This window comes from Anas platyrhynchos, chromosome 1 (assembly GCF_047663525.1).
Source record: "Anas platyrhynchos isolate ZD024472 breed Pekin duck chromosome 1, IASCAAS_PekinDuck_T2T, whole genome shotgun sequence".
In the NCBI taxonomy this organism is placed as follows: domain Eukaryota; kingdom Metazoa; phylum Chordata; class Aves; order Anseriformes; family Anatidae; genus Anas; species Anas platyrhynchos.
This window is the reverse complement of record NC_092587.1, coordinates 779991-802391: the sequence shown is the minus strand read 5'-3', so window position 1 is coordinate 802391 and position 22401 is coordinate 779991. Positions and strand designations below refer to the sequence as shown.

The 22401-nt window shown below is 68.3% G+C and overlaps 2 protein-coding genes across 9 annotated transcripts in view; one reads left to right on the top strand and one right to left on the bottom strand.

The window, feature by feature from the left end:
- Positions 1-14179, bottom strand: part of SBF1 (SET binding factor 1) — a 60903-nt gene extending 46724 nt beyond the window's left edge. For all 8 annotated transcript variants that reach the window (XM_038186495.2, XM_072036535.1, XM_072036561.1 and 5 more), the window contains exon 1: positions 13953-14179. In XM_038186495.2, the coding sequence (XP_038042423.2) occupies positions 13953-14148 (196 nt within the window). In that variant the 5' untranslated portion in view covers positions 14149-14179. The remainder of the gene's footprint in view (positions 1-13952) is intronic.
- Positions 14180-17332: 3153 nt separating this feature from the next.
- On the top strand, positions 17333-21979 carry ADM2 (adrenomedullin 2). Its single transcript, XM_038171917.2, has 3 exons — positions 17333-17517; positions 17847-17985; positions 21476-21979. Exons 2-3 carry the CDS (start codon positions 17879-17881, stop codon positions 21906-21908), a joined length of 540 nt encoding a protein of 179 aa, XP_038027845.2. The 5' UTR covers positions 17333-17517; positions 17847-17878; the 3' UTR covers positions 21909-21979.
- Positions 21980-22401: the final 422 nt, after the last annotated feature.

Here is a 22401-nt window from a genome sequence, read left to right as displayed (position 1 = left end):
AGAAGGGGAGAAAAAGAAGGGGAGAAAAAGAAGGGGAGAAAAAGAAGGGGAGAAAAAGAAGGGGAGAAAAAGAAGGGGAGAAAAAGAAGGGGAGAAAAAGAAGGGGAGAAAAAGAAGGGGAGAAAAAGAAGGGGAGAAAAAGAAGGGGAGAAAAAGAAGGGGAGAAAAAGAAGGGGAGAAGCCCCTGTGGCACGCTGAGCTCCAGCACGGCGCAGGAGGCAGTGAGCACCAGGCAAGCCTGCAGCCACAGAGGGCTCGGCGTGACTCAACCCACGCAGCCGAGGTGCCCACGGGGCTGGGAGACGCAGGGTGCTCTGCAACGGGCAGCACCGGGCAGCGTTTATGAACGGCTCCTTGCCACATTTGCTCCCCCAAATCAGATTTCACAACTTATCCCAAGAGACTCGAGGAAAAGAACTGCCCCCCACACACGATTGCAGGACACGCCACAGGGAGCGTGAGCTCCCGACAGATCCCAAACCCTCATTTTCGAAGATTTTGGCCATTTGTAAAGAGACTCACACCCTGCAGGGGCCGAGCCTCCCACCACAGAGAAGTTATTAATAACCTACTGAGCTACCACGTGGGGAAAGAGAAAACACGACCAAAATCAAAACCAAACCTACAAGAGGAGCTGAAGTGGAGGAACTGCACAGGGGGAACAAGTCCCGGGGCAGCTCCTCCAGCCGGGCACCGCTCCCCGCACCGGCAGGGCTCCGTCCTGACCCCAGCACAGCACAGGAACCCCTCCAAGCAGGGAACACATCAAGTTTTAAGCAGGTTTCAGCCCTTTCCTCCAACGTGCCTGAAGGTTTCCGTGCGAATTAACGCGGATTTCCAAACATCCGAGCCCACAGGCGCTGGCTGCAGGGCGAGTGCTGCCACGAGGAAGAAGCCCCCGCAGGGTGGGGACGGTGCCCACCTCGCCTGGAGCCGCTGGACAGTGACCGAAACGCCCCAAGAGCCCCTTCCCCACCTCCACACCGCCTGTGGCTCCAAAAAGCAGGCTGCAAGCACTGCACAGGCTGCTGGGGGCACTGCCTGCTGCCCCGCTTCGCTCTTAGCTCATTAATCTCAGCGCCGAGTCTCTCGCTGTCGGCAGCGCTAACGGGGGCGCAGAGGAAACAAAGTCCAACGCGGGCGGGCCGACTGCTGGGGACTACACAAAAAGAGGAGCGTTAAGTGGAAAAACAACTGTTGTTCTTGATAGAGCAGAGGAAAAGAAACCAAGAGTGAAACTTTCACGCTGCGGGAAAACAAAGCCACGACACAAGCAGCCGACACACAAAACCAACACAGCGCACAAACCGCCCCCTAGTCCCAAAGTAATCCAACCGACGCGGTGCCAGGCTGCCAGCACGGACACGCCGCCCCTCGAGCATCAGAAAAGGGCCACGGTTTGGTGTGCTCATGGTGAGCACCGCCACGTGCCCTGTGCATGGGGCCGGACCCTGAGGTGCAGGAGTAGCGGGCGCAGCACGGGACCCCCTGCCCGCAGCCATCAGGCTGGAGAAGCGAGGTCTTCAGCCTTTAAAAGCCACAGGGTGCTAAAAAGTGAATTCTGCCCGAACTCTCCAGCTGAAGGGACTGATTTGGAATAGATGCACGGGCTGGGACTGCTTTGCCCTAAAGCAAACCACAGCACGGAGCCACAGCAGGAGGTGAAAGGGGCACCAGGCTGGGCGAGCGCGTGCGCCCAGACAGCGCAGCCCTTCCTCTCCTCCTGCCAAGCTCCCAGCTTCTCCCGGGCGAGGGGCTTTGCTGTGCACACCCGGGGGGCCTCAGAGCCAGCAGACCGCGGGCGAGGAGCCCACAAACAGTCCGAGAGCAGCAGCAGTCAGCGTGGCAGCAGCCAGCATCAGGCCGGGCCAGGCGGCACACGGTGCACAGCTCGGGAGGCAGGGGCAGGCAGCGAGCACGGATGCTCGCAGGGCACCCAGATGCAGGCCCCACGCAGCAAGCAGCTGTACAGGGCCACACACACGAGGCTGGCAGGCAGCAGCTCCTCCCGGCACTGCTCTCACATCCCCTTGGGCAGGCAGAGAGCAAAAGGGCCGCGGCCGCAGCCACCTCGCGACCATGGGGTACGCGGCGACTGCGTCTATATAAGGGAAGATGAGCGAGGGACCGCAGGCTGCGCAGCACAGCCCGGCTTCCTGCTTGGTCCCCTTCAGCCCACAAAAGTTTTTGTGCTTTTTTTTTTTTTTTTTCTCAGTGTGACAACAGCAAACAATAGCAGGAACACGATTTTAGTTAGCAGAGCGAGGAGAGCGGGCAGCCCCGGGGAGAGGCGCGCGCAGGCGCGGCGTGCCCACGAGCTCAGGGGCACCGCAGCACAACGCGCGCTGCTGCCGGCTCCCCAAGTATGAAGTGTCATCACCCCCGGCTCAGTTTTATTGTCTGAAGTGCAACAATTCAGCTCGCTGATTACCTCTCCTCAGGAGAGATGCTGGGTCCTGTTTGGGAAGGATCCTGCCCGCTAGGACAGCTCCGTGTGGGCGCAGGGGGAGCTGCTGGAGGACGCACCGACACAACCAGCAGGAAGCCGCTGGTTCCGAATCCTTGGACTGAAACCTGCTCGGATCCTGCAGAAATGGAGGAGCCACAAACACGGTGGCAGCACAGGCATGAGGGGTCCCTCCTGGTTTCTGTGCAGGGACACAAACTGATCGCAGAGCCCCTCTGCAAATCCCAAAGCTGCCGTGCCCCAGTGAGTGTCCATGCGGTGCCGTCGGTACAGCACGGAGCGGTCAGCACACAGGCTATGTCCCTCTGGGCTCAGCCTGAGCTGGAGAGCACAGCCCCATGGTGAAGGGTGCTCGGCGAGGTGTGGGGCAGAGCCATGTGGGGAGAGGCCCCCAGGCACCCCCTGGGCTCTGCTCCCCGCCACCAGCGAGCTGCTGGATGCAGAACCCGATTCACCTCCGCTGTGGCCTCCACAACACCACCAGCCCCAAAGGCCTTTGGAGAGGAGGGAAAGGTCTTCAAAGGTCTTACAAAGCCTGCCCACCTCACCAGCCCGTTCCCGCAGGGAGCCCCGGACACGCAGCTCCTGCTCGTGGCCCTCCCCTGCCCTCCCAGGTCCGCGTGCCCCCAGGATCCCTGCCCATCACTCACCGACCGCCCCCAGCCCGGCTCGGGAGAGGAGCTTGGTTGGCTCAGAGCTGCTGAGCAGCAGGAGCCGGGGCTGGAAAGGACCTTCCTGGAGATCCTCAAGGAGGCTGCGACCACGGGAGGGGCTGAACCAGGGCCCCACCGCTCCCCGAAGCCTGGTTGCTGCAGGGCTGCTGGCATGGCACGTGGTGCAGCGACGCTCCCCCCAGCTCCTCTGTGGGCACAGAGTGCAGCAGCCTCACCTGGCAAGCGGGACGCCAAACAACGCGCTGCTTGGTGCTGGAAAACACCGGTAAATCCCAGGATTTACATTAACTCCCAGCAGCGTCTCCATCTGGAAGCTCTGCAAATCCCCAGCCCTGCCCTGCAGCCCTCAGAGCACATCCCGCAGGGCCGCCCCGTGCAGGTCTCGCTGCATCCCCGACAAACAGCGGGGAGCTCACCGGGCACCAGCACCCCGATACAATCACACATCCCTCATCCCGACACCCTGCAGTGCTCCCTGGCAGCTCGGCGGCACCGCATGGCTCCTCCGCCTGCCTCCAGCATCACTGCACCTCACACGGTTCCACCTTCGTGGAGAGGCCACAAAGGGCACAACGGCGGCCACCCAAAGCCCCCTGCCCCTGGGTCAGCCATAGACTGAAGCGTGCGTGGTCTCAGGTGGAAAGGTGGTGTCAGACAGACCACATCCACGAGAAAATGGACCTCTGAAGCACAAACACGACATTACCTGCACGGGTGTGCTTTCCACGGGCAACGAGCTACTCGAGAACCTCGGCGGTGCCGTTCCATGGGTACGGGTGCAGGGAACAGAGCAGGGAGAGGGGGACACCGGCGCTGGTCCCCACCACCCATGGTGGTGGAAGAGGCGTGCTGGGATGCAGGAGTACCCCTGAGCTTCACGCACCTCCTTCCCAGCTCTCCTCTCCCCCTGGGGGGGTCTCACCCTGCCGTGCCCACACGCAGACAGCTCCGTGGGGCGGACTGCCCGCTGCCAGGACAAACCTTTAATCCCCAACACAGCCATGCAATGGACTTCAAACTGGCTGAGGCGAGCAGTTACTGGGCTGCTGGATGGCCCCTTCCTCCCAGGGTTACCCCCACCTCTCCCCATGCAGACACCTAACACCGCACCTACAGCCGTGCCGGCCGCTGCAGGCACTGTTGGAGGTACCTGAGACAGCTCCCTGTCCCCCCCAGTGCCACCAGTCCCATTTTCTCCTTATAACCCCTCTCACCTCCTGCAGCGCAGCCCGGCACAGACAGCGCAGGCCTGCAGCCCACGGCCAGCTCCCCGTGCGCCTCCCGGACCCCGGGGACCTCCAGCCCCTGCCTCCCGCTGCCCGGGCACTGCGCCCAAATCCCACAGAGCCCAGGGAGGGCAGCGGGGCTGAGGGTCCCGCAGCAGCGAGGGGAGAGAACATCCCCTCCTTGAGCATGTCCTTGAGCAGCTCCCAGTGCTGCTGTTGGAGCACGGCCGCAGGCAGCCCCTCAGCCCCCAAACCAGGGTCCCCTCCGCGGGCAGGACACCATCCCACTGGGACGAGAGCAGCGTGCTGGTAGAGCTTTATGCCCAGGATTTTCACTTCTCACCCTCTGCCATGTGCGGATCCACAAGGAGCCACCACCACGAGCCACGGACGAGGGCGGCAGCTCCCAGGGTCACGGCAGAGGCTGCAGGAGCACCGCCGGTCCCGCGCCCACCGCACCCTGCCATGCCCTCGCTGCTCCTCTCCTGCTGCCTCCCGGGCTGTGGCCACAGATTTCCTTCTCCAGCAGCTGACTCGGAGGCACCGCAGCCCCTGCGCTGCACTGTGCTCGTGGCTGCCCTGTGGCTGCGTTCCCATCCCCGTTGGAGCGGCACTCACGGTGCTGTCGTCCAGCCCAGCGTGCCGGGGCAGCGTCCCACGACAGCATCCGACGACAGCGCGCTCCTTCCTCTTGGCCTGACGCCACCGAGACGCTTCGCATCCAGGAGACGGGGCCAAGATGTGCCCACGGATGCTTTTCAAGAGCCTTTGAGAACACGCAGCTACTTTTTCACGGGCAAAACCTTCTGCGGAAAGGCCGAGTCCGTGAAGAAGGAGAGGTTCTGACCTCGTTTTGGGGAGCTGTGCTCAGCTTTCCCGCTGATTCCATATGGTCTGAATGACCTTACCCTTGTGCCCCTCACCACACCTGTGAGTAAGGCGATAGCTGCACGCCCCTGGCGTTTCACAACACTCCGTCCACCCCTGCCAAAAATTCGGTTCTCTGGGGTTTATTTCATTCGTTCTCCCAGCGGCCTGACACAGCCCGGCCACCCCACAGCCTCAAACCCAGCTCCCTCCCCCCTCAGAGGCTCGAACTGAGCGAGCCCCCGGACCGAGGAGGTGGGACGGGGGGCAGGAGAGGGGCTGGCACCGCCTCACCAACGCCACCACCGCGGGGACACGGGGCTGGCCCCGGCCACAAGGCGCGGAGGTGATGGGAGGCAGCGGGCACGGCCACGGAGCACGGCACCACGACCAACCTGCCCGTGGCTGCAGCCCCACGTGGAGGGGCTCTCGGAGCTCACACCTTGCCCTTCTCCTGCTCCAGGCTGCCCCCAGCCAGCACATCAAATGTGGAGGCTGCCGGTGGTGACGGTGCCAGGACCAGCCGCAGGCGAACCCTCCGAAGGGAATGGCCCAAGCAGGAATCCCGACCGTCCCCTGGGACAGCTCATTCTGGAGGGACACGAGTCTAAAAATGGGGCGAACCTTGAGCAGGTGCATCGGTTTTTAAAAGCATCCAATGTGATCACCCCGACATCCTCCGTGCTGAGGAATTTCCCTGAGAAGCAACGTTTCTGAGGCAGTTCTATAAAGTGAGAGTTGCTGAGAAAACTTGAGGTCAGTAGGGAAGAGCCAACATCCCCATCCTCTGCTTCCTCAACTGCCAGCACTCAGAGAGCAAACAGAACGGAGCTGGTACGGTTACAGCAGGGAGGAGACAGATAACTGCGCGAAGCAAGCGAGGAAGCCTCCAAACAGCCCAAAACCAGTCCAAACAGAGGAAAATAAAGAGCAAAACCAGAGCACAGTCAAGGCAGCTGAGGGAAACTCGGAGAGCCCGGAGCCAAGGCAGAACAAGCAGCGCGATTCAGCGAGGCAGCAGCAGGAATTCCCCCGCCAGCAGCTGCAGGAGCTGCAGCTCACGGCTCCGTGCACGCTGCTGGCAGCGCCGCTGCTCGCTGCCCTGCTCCCAGCCCGGGCACGCCGGCTGCTCCTGCCCTGCTCAGCTTCACACAGAGCCTTCGAGGAAACGGCCAGGCAGGAGCGGATCCTCTTCCAGTCAGGGACAACTCCCCACGGCGAGCTGCCAGGGAAAAGGGCACTACAAGGGCCTGGAAAATGAGAAACGCAGGCGGTAACCAAAACCCAACAGGAGCTACCCTAGAGCTGGGGAACGAAAAATCTCCCCTAAGGCCTCCGACACTTTTTGTTCCCCACTCACTTTAAATACACTGCTGGGAACGGAGCTGCTCCCCTGATCCACAACCGCTGTGCAATTACCCTAACGAGCTGCCCCGACCAGCAGCGTCCGCACAGCAAAGGGCACCAGCTCCCCGCTGCAACCCCGGGAGGCTGCAAGGGAAGGACCCCAGGCTGCAGGGCACCACCACCACCACCCGGCCCCTCAGAGCTCCCCTCATCCCAGTGACTCCCTGCGCCCCCACCTCCTCACCACATCTCCCAGTTCCCAGGTGTCCCATGCCCAGCAAGGGCCGAGGGCCCCCAAGGAGTCCCCGGGGTCACGGTGGGGAAATTGGTGCTCAGTGCAGGGGCACGAGGGGCTCCATAAATCACTTCTGTGCCATAAGGTGCTGGCAACTCCCTCGTCCCGACTGTGCATCGGTTGGGAATGCTGCCCCAGCTCATTAGGGAGGCCACAATTAACGTTACTCCGGGACCTGCTGCAGTTGTCCTGACCACCCAGCTCCCCCCGTGTGTAACTGGCCGCCCGCAGCCCTTCAGCCCCCGGCTCCTGCTGCCCGCACCGCAGGGACCCCCAGCCCTCGGCTCAGAGACACGCATCGGCTGGGGCTGCTCCTGCCCCTCTGCCGGAGCCGTGTGGGATCACTCCTCGCCTTCTAGGGGGAAAAAAAAGCACTGCCGTGCCCCCGGGCAGCAGCAGACCCTGCTGACTCCCGGTTATCGCAGCCCGTGCCGCTGCGCTCAGCTGGGCTTTAAGCGCACCGCCGGCTGCGCTGCAGCAGCGAGGCCGAGATTTGCTTATCCACTTTAACATCCCAAACGGAGCCAAAAAAAAGGAGCCATCGCGCTAGGGCTGGGTGCCCGGGTTTGATCTCTGACAGGGGTTTTGTGCACACACGGGATCTGTTTTAGCCAGCGCTGCCCGCACAGGAGCTTCCCGAGCTGCCTCTGCCGCCGGGCGCTGACCCACGCGGTGAAGCTGCACCCGCACCTGAAGTGACACTGTCCTCACATCAAAGCCACCGGTGGCCCATCGGAGTCACCCCTGCAGATAACAGGCAATAAACTGACAATAAATCACCACTTTTTTTTTTTTTTTTTTTTGCCAGGGGGCTCATTCTGCTCGTTAGGAAGCGAACCGGAGCAGCCTGTCTTTGGGATGCCGCACGGCACCGCGCACGCTGCCTGACCTCCTTCCTAAATAGGTCTGCTCGGTTCACATTCATCTCATCCAGGAGCTTATCTCTCCCCGTTTCTAATCACCTGGCTTTTCGCGGCGAGCCCTGCCACGCCAGCTGACGAAGCCCAGCGGCACGGAGGAGCCTTCTCGCTCGCAGCCACCCGCGCATGCCGAGCGCCGCACGAAGCCAGGAGCGCTGCGCTGCTCTCACTGCTAAATAAAAGCGGTGACGCAGCCCCTCGCCGATACCCCTGCTGCCACCACAGCCGCTCCTCCAGAAGGAGCTGAAGCGAGCAATTGTCCTCCGGCCGCGTCCTATTCAGCACCGAACAGAGATGCTGTGTCCCAAGCCAGCGCCCGGCCGCGTCCCGCTGCCCGCAGCTGCGCCCGCCCCGGCTCCAGCTCCTGGCGGGGGGTGAGCCATGGGGGTGGGGGGCCGCAGGGGGCAGCCCCCACAGTGGGGAAGGGCTGGATGGGGGGAGGACCACACCAGGACCCGCTGTGGTCCTGCTGCACGCTGCCATGCAGGCACCTGGCCCCAGCACAGGGCCTCTGCGCACCAAGCGCGCCCAAAGCCCCGGGCTGGGGCTAGCACGGGATTTAGCCCAGACTTCCCAGGTGTCAACCCACAGGCACAGCTCTGCCCGCACAACACTGGTGCCTGGCTGCAGGTACCCACACAGGCAGCAAAAAAAACACTGGGCAAGGTCCCTAAAACAGCATCAGAGGCCGTTGCTCGCTCCAGAAGAGCAAGGGACGGGCGCACCGAGCACCAGGGCAGCTGCGCCGCGGGGCTCCCTCGGGATGCCCCATGCCAGGAGAACCCAGAGGCCGCCCAAATCAACCCCAGAGGCCGCCCAAATCAACCCCAGAGGTGCCCAAGTCGGGCCGGGCGCGGGGGCAGCAGCGCAGCATCGCCTCCCTCGGCGCTGCAGGGGCCGTGACTCAGCCGGAGCGAAGGCGCGCTTATCTGGGCCATCAGCGCGGTTCGGGGAGGAAGGTGACGTAGCGCCCAGGCAGTCAGCCTGACTCGTTTCTGCTCCACTTCCTACGGCTACCCACAACACAAATGCGTCTAGCAAACAGAGAGCTTCAATTCTTCCTCCCCCAAAAAACACCCTGCTGCAGCACTTCGATCGAAAAGCAGTCAGAAAAAAAAAAAACAAGACTCACAGGCACGGCTATCCAAATCGCAGCTCCGAGGCACACGCAGCTGCCAAACGCACGGGCTGCTCCTGCTCACTGACACGTGGCCGCTTCTGAGCCACGCCATAAACAAAGAGGGGACTGGGATCGGCACAAGGAAAGGGCCCCTGCTCCTCGGGGTGGCCGGTGCTCACAGGGAGCCCCCCAGCACCGCGTCCACCCCAGCTCCTCCTGCTGCCACCCGGCAGGGATGCGCGCGCTCCAGGACGCGCTCCTGGAGCAGGACGATCCCTGCCCCGTGGCACTCCCGGTACCCGCTACGATGGCACGGGGGCATCCAGCACATTGAAGCCTCGGGGTGAAGCAGCCCGGCCCTCGAGGCTTCGTGCTGTGGATGAGGATGGAAGGAGACCTGGCCGTGCCTGCAGGACCATGGCACTGGGGGCTGCTCTGCGCCGTCTCCGTCCCAGCCCGCGGCCGGGGCTCCTGCGAGGCACCGGTTGGGCAAAGGGCAGGGCAGGGCCCTGCTGCGGCCGAGCCTTCCCCGTGTTTGTTTGCTTTCAGCATCCACAGGACCGCAGCTGCCTCTCGGATCCGGCACTGCAGCGCCAGGAACCGGGAAATAAAACCAGCTGGGAACAAAGCCCTCGGGTTCCTGCCTGAGCGGAGGAAAACGCAGGCTGAAGCGAGAGAAATTTTCAAGAATTTGCAAAATTCTCACTGGCAGCGAGCAAAATATTACTAACGGTGAAAGAATTTGGTTACGGCATACGTTTCCAATGGGTGCTTCCTCCTCACGGTCACCCCCTCTGCCCGAACCGTGACACACGGGGCTGGCAGCTCGGCACGGGGCGCAGCCCGGCCCCACGGGAGGCTCCTGGTGAGCAGGGCTGGGCAGGACCCAGGGCTGGGGCTGTCACAGGAGGCTCTGCACGGGGCTGGGGCTGTCACACGCACGGCTGTCGGGCACAGGAGTTCCTGCAGGGCCTGACCTGCCCCCCCCGGGGTGACACACGGTGCCCACGGGGGAGGAGGGCCGCCCACGGCGGGGCTGAGTTTTCCATCCCGCCCCCAGTGACGCCGTGGGGTTACGAGCTGCAGAGGTGAGCCGGTGGAAAGTTTTACCCCAGACGCTTCTTGTGCTGTAGGAGGCAGTTTCGGAGCATCACCCCCCCGGGGCTGTGCCTGGAGCCCCCCACGGCCACCCCGCAGCGCCCAGAGGAGGACAGGCTGCGGTGTCCCCACCGCCCCATGCCACCAGCCGTGCTGCCGGGGCAGGGCTGGGTCGCACGGAGGAGCTGGAGCCCACTCAGCACCACGCAGCCCCCCCTGCATGACCACAGGACTTCTCCCCCCTGACCCACGGGAGCAGATTCACAGGACGCAGCCCAGGACGGGCCGGGTTGGCGGGGACCTCAAGGACCCCCTGGTTCTGACCCCTCACCATGGGCACGACCCCTCCTCCAGCCCCCACTGCCCCCAGCCCAGCTTTGAGACCCCCAGGGATGGGGCAGCCCCAGCTCACCGTGTCCCATCACCGCAGGCCCTGATAAAGACCCCTCCCCAGCTGTACCTGACATTGCAGGGGGCGTCCCGAGGGCAGGCAGAGGGCCCCGTGTCCCCCCCTCACCCCACTGCCACCAGCACCTCGGGGAAGGGGGCAGAGAGACCGGTGCCAGAGAGCTGCAGAGGTTGAGGGCTGCCCTGAACCCACAGCGGGCAGGGGGCACAGGGGCTGCCAGGTGCCCCCACGCCGACCCACAGCACCCAGGGGGTCTCCTCCAGGACGAGACCACCCAAAGAAACCACGATGAGCCCCGCACACGGATGGAGGTGTCATGGATGGAGGATGTCCCTGCATGGGGCAGGGTCAGCATGGGAGATGCCCCCAGGCAGCGTGTGCACGGATCACGTCCTCTCCTCCCGTGGTGCCCCCCAAATGTCTGTGTGGGGAGCAGAGCTCGCCGCCAGCACCCACGGGCTGGGCTCCCCCCCGGTGCCCGCCGGGCACAGTGGGATGTGGTGGGACACCTCCAGCCTCTCCGGCACCAGCTGCGTGTCCTCCTCCAGAGTGCCTTGTGAAGGAGAACGCCAGGGAACATTTTAGGAGCAGGCAGGAGTCACAGAGAGCCCAGAGCCCTCGGAGCAGGCTGCAGAACCAGCGAGAAAAACCATTGGGACAGCCGGGAGGAGCGCGTGTCCTCCAGCAGCTCCGTGCGCAGCCTCCACACCGAGAGCTTTTTCCGCTCTGCTGCCAAGTCCTAGAGCAGGATCCTGCTTTCCTGCTGCAACAGCTGAAGGGCTCGGCACAAACAAAGCACAGAGCAGCCCGGCGAGAAGCGCTGCGCACGGAGGGCACGAGGGCAGGAGGCTCGGAAGGGCAGCTGCAAATTTGGACACGGGCAGAGACAGCAGCGCGCTCACCAGGGCTCGTTCTGAGCGGCGTTTCCTAAACCCCCCCGATTTTATTGTTGTTTTCCAGCTCCCCACAGGGAAGGGGCCGTGGTTTGCTCAGTGCTCCGTACAGAAATCCCAAAGAAACCCCAAAGAGAGCCCTCGGCAGCGCTCGGCACGCCCTGAGGCCGCGCTGCTCCGCACAGATCCGGCCCCACGCAGCCCACAGGGGACAGAGAGAAACCTCCCGGCCCCGGGGGCAGCAGGCGGGCAGGGGGCCCGGCCCCACAGCAGCCCCGTTCCTCCCCATCCGTGGGGCTGTGAGAGCCCGGGGGGCTGAGAACAGCCCGAGAGAAAGGCGAGCTGTGGGGGCAGGACGGGAACAGCCCCTGGATGAGCGGGGCCCTTCCCTCTGCTGGCCCCTTGGCCGAGCACACGAAGCCAGCAGGAGCTGGGGGGGCGATCCCAGGGCTCGGTGCGATCCCACAGCCCGGAGGGGAAGGGGGAAATCAGCCGGACCCCTGCGTGGTGCACACCCGGAGGCTCCCACACGGCCCTTCCCAGTCAGCCAGCGCATTTCTCATCCCAGTTCCCGACCCCTGGCTCCTGTCAGAGTTAACGACCCTTCTTCGTTAGCCCCAGCCCCGGGCAGGCCACCGCGACCCCGCACGGTGCGTGCCAGGGGGGGGCCAGGCCCTTGGCAGCCCCGAGATGTTAACCACAAGCCGGGGGCTGCATCGGGCTCCCCCGCCAGCCCCGCTTCCTGCCTCTCCCCAGCCCTCGCGGCGCCTCCGCTCGCTTTCGGTTTTGCTCCCAGGAAGGCACCACGAGCAAACGAGCGGTGCCTGGGGACAGCACGGAGCCACCGGGGTCCCCTTCGCTGCCACCGACCTGCCCGCGGACCCCATCGATGCTTGGGGGTCTCGCAGGCAGAGCCGAGCCCCTTCCCCAGCCGCTTGAGGGTCTCCCCACACCGCAGCAGGACCCCCGAGCCCCCCCGGAGGTGCTGGCAGCAGGTAGCCGGGGTGGCAGGGAGGGACTGCACAGCCCTGATGGGTCCGCCCCGACCTGCGGGGCAATTAGTCACTGGGGGGGGGGGCAATTAGTCACTGGGGGGGCCTCCCTCCTGGGAGGTGGCGCAGGAAATGGGCACGGTGACACCAAGTATTGCTGCCACGGGCCCAAAATCAGATCGGGGTCACAAAGGTACCGGACAGATACCGGCCAGGCGGCGCCTCCGTGGCACTCACAGCCCTCACCGGGGGCTCCTCACCGGGGGGCTCCTGCTCCAAACCCCCCCGTGTGCTGCCAGGGAGGGCAGCTGTGCCCCGCAGCCGGGATGGGGAGCTGCCTGCCCCGCTGTCACTGCCGGGGCTGGCATCTGCAAGGTGCCACCGGTGCTGTCCCCAATTCCTGGCCAAGGTGGCCTCCAGCGCAGCGCCAGGGGCACAGCTGTGTGCTGGGAGCCCCTCCGTGTGCCCTGTGCTCTCCCCTCCTCACTTTGCAGCTCTGCAAGCAGCCGGCTGTCCGTCTGTCCGGCTGTCCGTCTGTCTGTCCGTCTGTCCTGACAGCCAATTCTCGTGCCTAGGGCGATGCTCAGGCTGCACCAGCAGGGAAAACGCAGCCCAGGCTCATGTAGCAGAGCCCAGTGCCACCACACAGCCCGGCCACGAAGCCACCCATGAGGACAGTGCCCGGGGACCCCAGGCCCCCAAGTACCAGCGCCTCCAGCCCCGCTGTGCTGAACGGTGAGGTGAGCAGGATCGTTAATTAAGGCTCATTAATTGAGGCTCGTTAATTGCTGACGGGTAACGGGGCTGCCCACTGAGCACAGGCAGGTCTCGGATGGCACCACAAGGACCGGAGCTGATCTCTGCCTTCTGGTGCCCCGGTTCCCGAGGGTGGGCAGCGGGTGGCCGTGACACCGGCCCCCGCCACGGCACCGCCACCACCACCGGCAGCTCCGGTACCGGCACCGGGCTGTGCAGGACGGAGCTGGAGGGGGAACTGGGGGGATGGAGGGAGGCACAGCGCGGCCACACGGCGCTGCCACAGCACCACGGGGCCAGCATCGGCCCCGTCCCTGCACCACGCACAGGGACAGGGACAGGGCCCGGTGCTCCCGGTACCGGGGGGGAGGCGGCCGAGGAAGGCACCGGGAGCCCCGGGGCTGCTGCTCCCTGCCGGGTGCCAGCACCAAGCAGGCTGGGGATGGGCCCCCCGGGCCCCCAGCTCCCCGCCGGGGCAGGCCGGGCCCGGTCCGGTCCCCGCAACCCCCGGGGGTGCGAACGGGGCCTGGCAGAGCCCGGTGCCGGTACCGGGAGCAGCGGGGGGGGGGCTGCGGGCGGGGGGGCTGAGGGCAGCGGCACGGCCCCGGCCCTGCCCCGGGGGTCTCCCGGTGCCCTCCCCCCCCCCGGCCCCGCCCCGGGGAGCTCCGGGAGCCGCCCCCGGGCCCGGCCCCGGTACCGGCCGCGGGCCCGCCCCGCCGCCCCGCCACGTCGCCACCCCCCCCGCTGCTCCCCCCCATCCCCCTCAGTCCCCCCGGTCCCCCCCACCCCCCCTCATCCCCTCCCGGTCCCTCCCGGTGCCCCCCGGTCCCGGTGCCTCCCGCGCCCCTCCCCCGCGGCGTTGGCTGCCAGCGGCGGCCCCGGGCTCACCGCGCTTGTCCGCGTCGTAGCCCACGAGCACGAAGTAGTCGGCCAGGCGGGCCATGGCGGCGGGCAGGGCCGGGCCGGGCCGGGCCGGGGGAGGCGCCGCGCTCACAGCCCCGCTCCCGCCGCCGCCGCCGCCGCCGCCCCGACCGCCGCCATCTTGGCGCCGCGCGCCGCCCGGCCCGGCCCCCGCACTGCGCATGCGCCGCCGCTCCACGGGAGGGGGCGTGGCACCGGCACGCTGCGGGGAGGGGGCGGGGCTTGGAGGGAAGGGGGAGGGGCTTAGGGGAAGGGGGCGGGGCCTGGCGGGGCGCGCCAAGGGAGGGGGCGCGCGGACAGCGGGGGGGGACCGGGAGGGGACCAGGGGGGGTCGGGGGGTGCCGATGGGGGACCGGGGTCGGGGTGCCCCCAGCCACGGCACTGTGACCACACAGCCCTGAGACCCTCTGTGCCCGTGACCCCGTGACCCCGTGACCCCGTGACCCCATGTCCCTGTGACCCCACATCCCTGTGACCCCATGTCCCCATATCCCCATATTCCCATGTCCCCGTGTCCCCCTGTCCCCATACCCCCATGTCCCTGTGTCCCCATATCCCCCATATCCCCCTGTCCTCATGTGCCCGTGTCCCCATATCCCATTATCTCCATATCCCCATACCCCCATATCCCTGTGTCCCCATATCCCTGTGTCCCCATATCCCCACGTCCCCCTGTCCCCATAACCCCATAACCCCATAACCACATATCCCCATGTCCCCATATCCCCAGGTCCCTGTGTCCCTGTGTCCCCATATCCCCTTGTCCCCCTGTCCCTACATCCCCATGTCCCCATATCCTCATATCCCCCTGTCCCCATGTCCCCATATCCCATTATCCCTGTGTCCCCACATCCCCCTGTCCCCATATCCCCATGTCCCCCTGTCCCCCTGTCTCCTGTCCCCTGTCCCCACACCCAGCCAGCAGCCGCTCACGCTGATCTCCCTGCAGCACCCAAGGCTGAGCCGTGCGTGGGTGCGAGCGGCTCCCAGGGCACAGCAAGGGCTGGGGACACGGGGGGGGGCACGGCCGGGGGGGTCGGGGCTGGGGGGATTTGGGGCCACTGGAGCGGGGCACGGTCCTGCCATGGGGCTGCGGTGGCAGCAGTGGGGTCGATGTGGGGTGACGGCGATTCTCCCAAGTCCCCATGCCCAGGCCCGGGGGGCAGCGGGGGGCTGGGTCCTGCTGGGGGCTGGGGGGCTCAGCCGTGGTGTGGGGTCCCAGTCATGGTATGGGGGCTCTGCCAGAGCCTCCAGGAAGCCCCCCAGGGCTGGGGGCTGCAGGGACTGGTGTCACTCTGCTGCTTTCCCTCCCCATCCCTGTCCCCGTCCCTGTCCCCAACAGGTCCCCAGCCATGCGGGTGCAGCCCCCCCGCTGCCCCCCAGCCCCCAGATCTCTCTGACCCCAGTGGGATTCAGGCTCAGGGCTCCGGGCTGCGCTCAGCTCCCTGCCCTCCCCTGCCATGCACTGGCCAGGAGGTAATTAAGCTAATTGAAACTTTGCCATTGATTCTGGTGGCTGGACGCCCGGTGTCTCCTCCAGGGGGGAAGCGCTGCCTGTGCCCAGCCACCAGCCGGGGGGGGACCTGCTCCTGGCCCCTGGTTCAAGGCGTGAGGGGGCACCCAGCCGAGCCCCAGCCTCCTGCACCCCCCCTGTGTGGGGAGGAATTGGACAACCCCCCCCTGGCCACAAACATGAGCAACCCACAGCCCGCTTCTCCCATCCAGGCTCGTGCAGGTGCTGCAGCCCCCGGCCCCCTGACCCTGCCCATGTGGGGGCACAGGAGGTGCCGTGGGTGTCCCCCCAGCACGGCACAGCTCAGGGCTTGATTTGGGGTAACGGGGCTGGACTGGTGGTGGCCGGGCTGCTCCCAGCCCCGGGGACAGCAGGGGACATCCAGGGGACATCCAGGGGCCACCCCTCGCAGGGGACCCCCCTGGCAGGGCACTGGGGCTGGGTGGGGGCCAGGCAGGGTGCTCGTGCCCCCAGCCCCCGGCTGCAGCCCTGCGGCGCGGTTTCGCTGCTGTTTTTCCGTCTCTGCAGTAATCCAGCAACAAACCAGCGGAAGAATCCGGCGTGCCACCGAAATCCCCCGGGGAGACGCCAGCAGAGCCCGGGGCCGCGGTGCCGGCTGCTCGCCCAGGGCCGGGGGCTGCTCTGCTCTGCTCGGGGGGCTGCAGACGCGGCTCTGCCCCATGGGGGCTGCCTGGGTGCCCGACACCCTCCAGGCTGTGCCATGTGCCCTGTCCCCAGCCCCATCCCAATCCCGTCCCGGTCCCGTCCCCGTCCCCACCGACACATGATCAGGTGCTGCTGCAAATCCTCCTGTGCTGGCCGTGTTTGAAGCCTTTGTGTCCTGGTGATGCAGAAGAATCCGAGCGATTCGGAGCACGCGGGGCCCCTCGGCACCAGGAGGCCTCAAGGGGGGAGCGGGGCACGGAGGGGGCACCGGACCCCCGCCTTGGGGTGAGACCCCAGCCAGGGCAGCCCCGGGGTGCTCGGGCTCCTCGCCCTGCCCCAGCTCGGCAGCGGGGCCACTGCAGATGCCCAGACCCACTGAACCCCCCCCGGGGTCCCTGCGCCCCAGCTCCCCCCCCTCTTGGCCTGGCATCGCCTGGCGCACGGCCGGACACGGGGTGGTTCTGAGCCAGCCTCGTCCCCAAAGCTGCCCCACTCCCTCCCCTGCTCCTGGGGGCTGCAGCGAGCCCCCCGTCCCCAAACCCCTCCTGCAACCCGAGGGGACAGCGAGGGGCTGGGAGCACCCCCAGGGCTGAGCATCGCCCGCCCTGTGAGCACCCCGAGCCCGGGGACCCCCGCGGCCCCCAGCTGAGGGCAGCGAGGCAGAGCAGCGGGGGATGGCGGGGAGCTGGGGGGGCACCTGGGCTCGCTGCTCCCCAAATTGTGTTAAAATGCCCCAAGAAAAGCTTCAGCCCGGGTCAGCCCTGGGGGAAGCCCCGACCCTGCTGGGGGCAGCTCTGTGGGGTCGTGGGTCCGTGGGGCTGGGGGTGCAGGGGGCAGCCCGGCAGGGGGGCAGGATGCGACCCCCGCCCCGCCGCTGGGTTTGCCCAGGGCTGTCCCGGGGGACTGGGGCTGGGCACGGCCCGGCCGGCCCCGGGCAGGGGGCGCAGGTGCGGGAGGAGCCCCCCCAAACCTCCCCAAACCTCCCCAAACCCCCCCAAACCTCCCCAACTCCCCCCAGCCCCAGCCCCGCTCCCGGCCCGGGGGGGTCCCGGCGGGCGGCACCCGGGGCCGGTCCTCGGGCACCGCGGGGAACGGGGCCGGGGGGGGCGGTGCGGGGCCGGGCCGGGCCGGGGGGGGGCTGCCCCGCGCCCCGTGGCTCCTCCCGCGGCCGCTCGGCTCCTCCTCGCCGCGCCGAGCCCAGCGATATTTAACCTGGGCCGGGCAGCGCCAGCTCGGGCAGCACGGCCGGCGGCGGCACCCCGAGCACCCGCACCCCGAGCGGCTGAGCCCGGCCCGACCCCACCGGACAGCACCGAGACCCCCCCCCCGAGCCCCCGGCCCGGCCGCAGCCAGGTACGGGCGGGGCCGTGCGGGAGCCCCGGCACCGGGGGCACAGGGGGGGCACCGGGGGCACAGGGGGGGCACCGGGGGTGGGAGCGGCAAGGGGGCACCGGGGGGCACCGGGAGGCACCGGGGGGCACCGGGGGGTATCGGAGGGTACCGGGGGGCAGCTCGATGGGGGGGATCCGGTGGCACCGGGCAGGGGGCGCAGGGCTGGGCGGAGCGGCTCGGGTCGGGTCGGGCAGGGCAGAGCCGGGCTGCGGCGCTGGGGTCCCGGAGCCGCTCGCTGCCACCGAGCCGAGCCGTGCCGAGCCCTGAGCTTTTTTCTCTTCTCCTTGCAGCCCCGGATCCGCTGCCCCGGCCCAGCCCCGCCATGAGAGCCCCGGCGCCGCTTGCGCTGGGTTGCATCAGCTTGGTGCTGTGTCTGCTGCAGCTGCCCGGCTGCCGGCCCCTGCCCGCGGGGCGCTCGCCCAAGCACAGGTGAGGCAGCACCCAGCACCCAGCACCCTGCACCCCCCCCGGTCCCTCGGGGGGACGCGGTCCCGAGCCCCCCCTGCTCAGGACCCAGCCCAGGACTGAGCCCCGCTGCCCTGAGCCCCCTGCCCAGGACCTGTCTGGCACCGGCCCCAGCCCCGTGCGCCTGCCCCGTGCCACTGGGCTCTGCTCCTGGCTGCTGCTGGTGCGGTGCCAGCAGGGGCCACGTCCCCGCAGCCGTCTGTCCCGCCAGGCACCGTGTGTCCACCTGTCCGGCCACCCAGCACTTCCCCATGGGGCTGCTCCAGCCCTGGACGCTCTCCCTGGGTTCCCCTGGGGTCCAGCACGGGTGGCACCGCTGTGCCTCCTGCCACCAGCACGTCCCCGCTGCAGGACGTGGCCCCAGACAGGGAGGGGACACCCAGCCCCAAGCGCCCTTGTGCTGGCAGCAGGTTGGGTGCAGGGTCCCCGGGCTCAGGGATGGCTCCTGGGGGTGCGGGGAGGGGGCAGGCTGGGGGCTCCCCCAGCTCCACACACTCCCTTGGTGATGTTCCCGAAGCGCTGCAGGAGCCCGGCAGCCTGCCCTGGTGTGAAGGGGGTGAACGGGGCTGGGACGGGGACGGGGTTAACGCACGGGGCGCAGCAATGGGCATGGGGACGGGGGGTGGTGGGGCGCAGGGGTACCGGGGTCTGTGTGTGAGTACATCGGTGTGTGTGTGTGCATGCCCAAAGCCCGGGCAGAGCGTGAGCGTGTGCAAGGGCCGGGCAGAGTCCCTGTGCCCAAGTGTGAGCAGGGGCAGGACGAGGCGTCCGCGCGTGCCGTGCCGGGTGGTGCCTGTGCCAGGGGCCGGGGTGCGCATGGACAGGGCCCGTGGGGGCGAGGACGGGCAGGGGCTGCGCGGCGCCAGGATCCCCTTGTCAGAACTTTCTGCTGGAGGAGGAAGCTGGGAAGGGGATTAAAGCTCCTGCCGGCGCCGTGCGTGCGTGCACGCGCGGGCTGCGCGCCTGCATGTTGCTGCTTGAGGAGCTGGTTGGGGCTGTGCCCCGCGCCGTGGGAAGCCTGCGCCGGGCTCCGTGCGGCTCCGGGGCCGTGGCCGTGGGGTGGCACAGCACGGCTGCTGCTGGGGCTGCCATCCCTGGGGCCGGGGGTGCTGCGGGGGGGTACCTGGGGCTGCCCCTGCATGGGTGCTGGCTCGGCGCTGGTGCCACGGGAGCTGGGGTGGGCAGCAGTGAGAGGCAGAAGGAGGGAGGGGGGCTCACCTCGGGGCTGGAAGCTGCATGGAAAGGGCCCAGGGGATGTGTGGGGAGGCTGCAGCCCAGCAGGGCAGGGGCTATGGGGGGGCAGTGGGAGCCCGTGAGCCTCGCACAGCCCCAGGGAGCAGGCAGGGAGCGGAGCTGCGGCGATCCCACGCGCTGCCGGATGCGCCGGGGCAAAGCCAGGGGCGGGCGGGGAACTCCCCAGCCGTCCTGCGGGAACCCGGCACGGGGCTTTTTGGGCTGGGGGCTCGCTGGGGCTGCCTGGATGAGCGCTGCCAGGGAAAACCCCGCGGCCGGTTTCTGGGCAGCAGCTGCCTCCTGTAAACACGGCCGAGGAAGGGGCAGGCGAGCGCGAGGCCTTGCCCCGCCGGTGCTTCCTGTCCCTGCCGGGCTGCAGGAATTTGGCCTCCGTCCCTGCTCCCCGGGGCTCATGGCCAAGCAGTGTCCAGCCTCGACCCCGATGAGCTGTGCCAGGACGAGCCCCCAGCCCCACGGTGCAGGGCCAGCAGCGCTGTGCGGCCGCATCCAACCCCAGCGGGGGGCTTGGTGGGCTCAGGGCGGTGCAGGGCTGCGTGTGCCCGCCAGGAGCAGCGTGTGCAGGGGGGGTACAGTGGGTGTGGGGGTGCGACGGGTCGTGGGGGTCTGCGTGCCAGCAGGGGAAGGGGCACTGCGTGTGTACGGGGTCACCGCCCGTCCGTGCGCACTGCGGGCCGTGGGTGCGGGTGTTGGAGCGCACGGACGCGTGTGCGTGCCGGGACATGCGTGCAGCGCTGCGTGCTGGGCTTGGGGCGTGCGTGCGTGTCGGCATGCACACCGGCACGGGGGTGGACCTGTGTGTGTGCAGGGGTCACGGCACGCGTGTGCGTGTTCACAGGGGTGAGGGGGGGCTGTGTCTGCGGGGACGGCTGCGCGTGCGTGGGGTTGCACCATGCGGGTTGCCCCATGCCCGTGTGTGTCTGTGCGTGGGGTTGCACCATGGCTGTGCCCCCGTGCCGGTGGCGCAGGAAGGTGCAGGGGGCTCAGGCCGGGCTGCAGGGGCTGTGCTGGTGCTGCCGTGTGCCGGCAGTGCCGGTGTGTGCATGGGGGGCTCCCCGACACAGTCCTTGGGTGCCCCCAGCCATGTGGTGCGTGAGACCCCCACACCCTGCCACATGTTCCTGCAGGGCAGGGGGCTGGTGTGGGGCAGGGCCTGGTGCCAATGGGGATGGGGCAGCAAATGTGTGAGCACCGGGGGCTGGGGGGCAAGGGCTCAGCTGCCCCACGCAGCCCCCCCCTTGGTGCCCCGTGGCTGTGCCGTGCCCGGAGCCAGGCCCCGGGCCAGGGCTGCTGCGCACTGGTCATGGCCACAAGGAGCAGGCGGAGAGGGGCCGGGGTGTCCGGGGTACCTGGGGCAGGCAGCGCCCCTGGGGTGTGGGGGCTGCAGGGGAGGTGGGCAGCAGGCTCAGCAGCCCCCCCAGCACAGGGACCTGGCACAGCCGTGGGGCAGAGCACGGCCCCAGAGGTGTCAGCACTTGTGGGGTGGGTGGGGGCTCGTGGCGGGGCTCACATAGCGCAGTGGCAGCGGCACAGGGTGGCCGTGGTGGGACGTGGGTTCCCGTGTCCCCAGGGAGCCCTGTGGGATGGGGTGAGGGGGGCCGGGAGGGGCTGGGCACACATCCCAGTGCTGCTGGTTTGGAGGCTGGGAGCCTGCGGGCGCAGCCGTGCCGCTGGCAGCAGCTCCCTGCCGGCCCCCGTGGCGCAGCGTGGGTATGGGTGGGTACGGGGGGGTACGGGTGGGGCTGCAGGGAGCTGCTCCTGCTCGGCCGCATCCCGGCCCCACGCAGCTCCCTGGGGCTTGGCGTGGGCACGGGGCTGGGGTCCGGCTGCACCGTGGGTGGGGGGCACCGGGTGGCTGGGCTGGGGGCTGCCGGCACCGCGGAGCTTTGGACCTGCCCCATCCCGGGGGGTGGGGGAGAGCCCGGGGCTGGGGTCCCCCTGGGGAGGGGGCTTGATGGGGGGGGGGGGCAGCTGCTGCCTGCAGAGCCGGCTCCCCGTGGCGAGCACCCCCTCCCCAGGGGCGAGCTCGCCCAGCGCTGGCCCCGCACGCCCTCTGCAGGACGCGGCCACCCAGGGCGCGCTGCGGGGCTGGGGGTGCCCAAAAGGGGCCTCATCTCCTGGGGGTCCGCGCCCCCCTCTGCGGCCCCCCCAGCCCGGGGCTGTGCCACCCCCTTCCTGTTCACCCCACGCTGCTCTCTTGCAGGGAGCCCCCGGACCGGAGACCCTCCCCAGCTTCGCTACAGGCGCCCCGGCAGCGCCCGGCACCGCTCCCACTCCGCGGAGAGCCCCCGGGGCCGCAGCCCCCGGCCCCACCGCAGCCTGCGGGTGGCCCCCGGCGCAGACCTCTCGTCCCCCGGCACGGCCCGAGGCTCACCCCGCGGCACGGACCCCGGCCAGCCCCCCGGCACGGCCCGAAGCTCGCCCCCCGGCACGGTGCCCCCCGGCACCCCGTTGCGCGGCGGGGCCGTCGGCACGCCGGGGGCCGCCTGCACCACGCGCAGCTGCTGCGGGTGGGCTGCGTGCTGGGCACCTGCCAGGTGCAGAACCTCAGCCACCTCCTGTGGCAGCTGAGGGGACAGTCGGGCCGCCAGGACTCGTCCCCCATGAACCCCAACAGCCCCCACAGCTACGGCTGAGGGCGGCCGCCCCCCGCCAGACTGCCTGGGCCCCCCTGGGGGCTCCCCACTAAAGCACTTCCAGAGGCTGCCGGGCTCGTCTGCGCCTTTCTGCGGGGTGCCCGGGGTCCCCGCGTGGGGCTGAGCCCAGCGCCAGCCCGGGATGGGGCTGCGGGGCGGCGGTGGCCCCATAGGGACGGGGATTTGTCCCCACGGAGGGTCCAGGAGGGACGAGCTCCGTGTCACCGCGGAGCCGCTGGCCCGTGGTGCCTGGCGCTGGCCCGGCCACCGGGGCTGTTGACCACGGGTCCAAGGGGCACCGGCGCTGGCCCTTGTGCAAGAGCTGGGGGCTGAGCCCCCGGCCCCGCTGCAGCCTGACTCAGCAGCCCCATGGCAGTCACCGCCTGCGCCCCCCCGGGATGCGTGGCGACGCGGGGTCCCCCCCCCAGCACATCCTGGCCCACGCCTGCCCTCTGCTGTGCCCAAACCTGGGGCTTTGTGGGTGCTGCCGGGG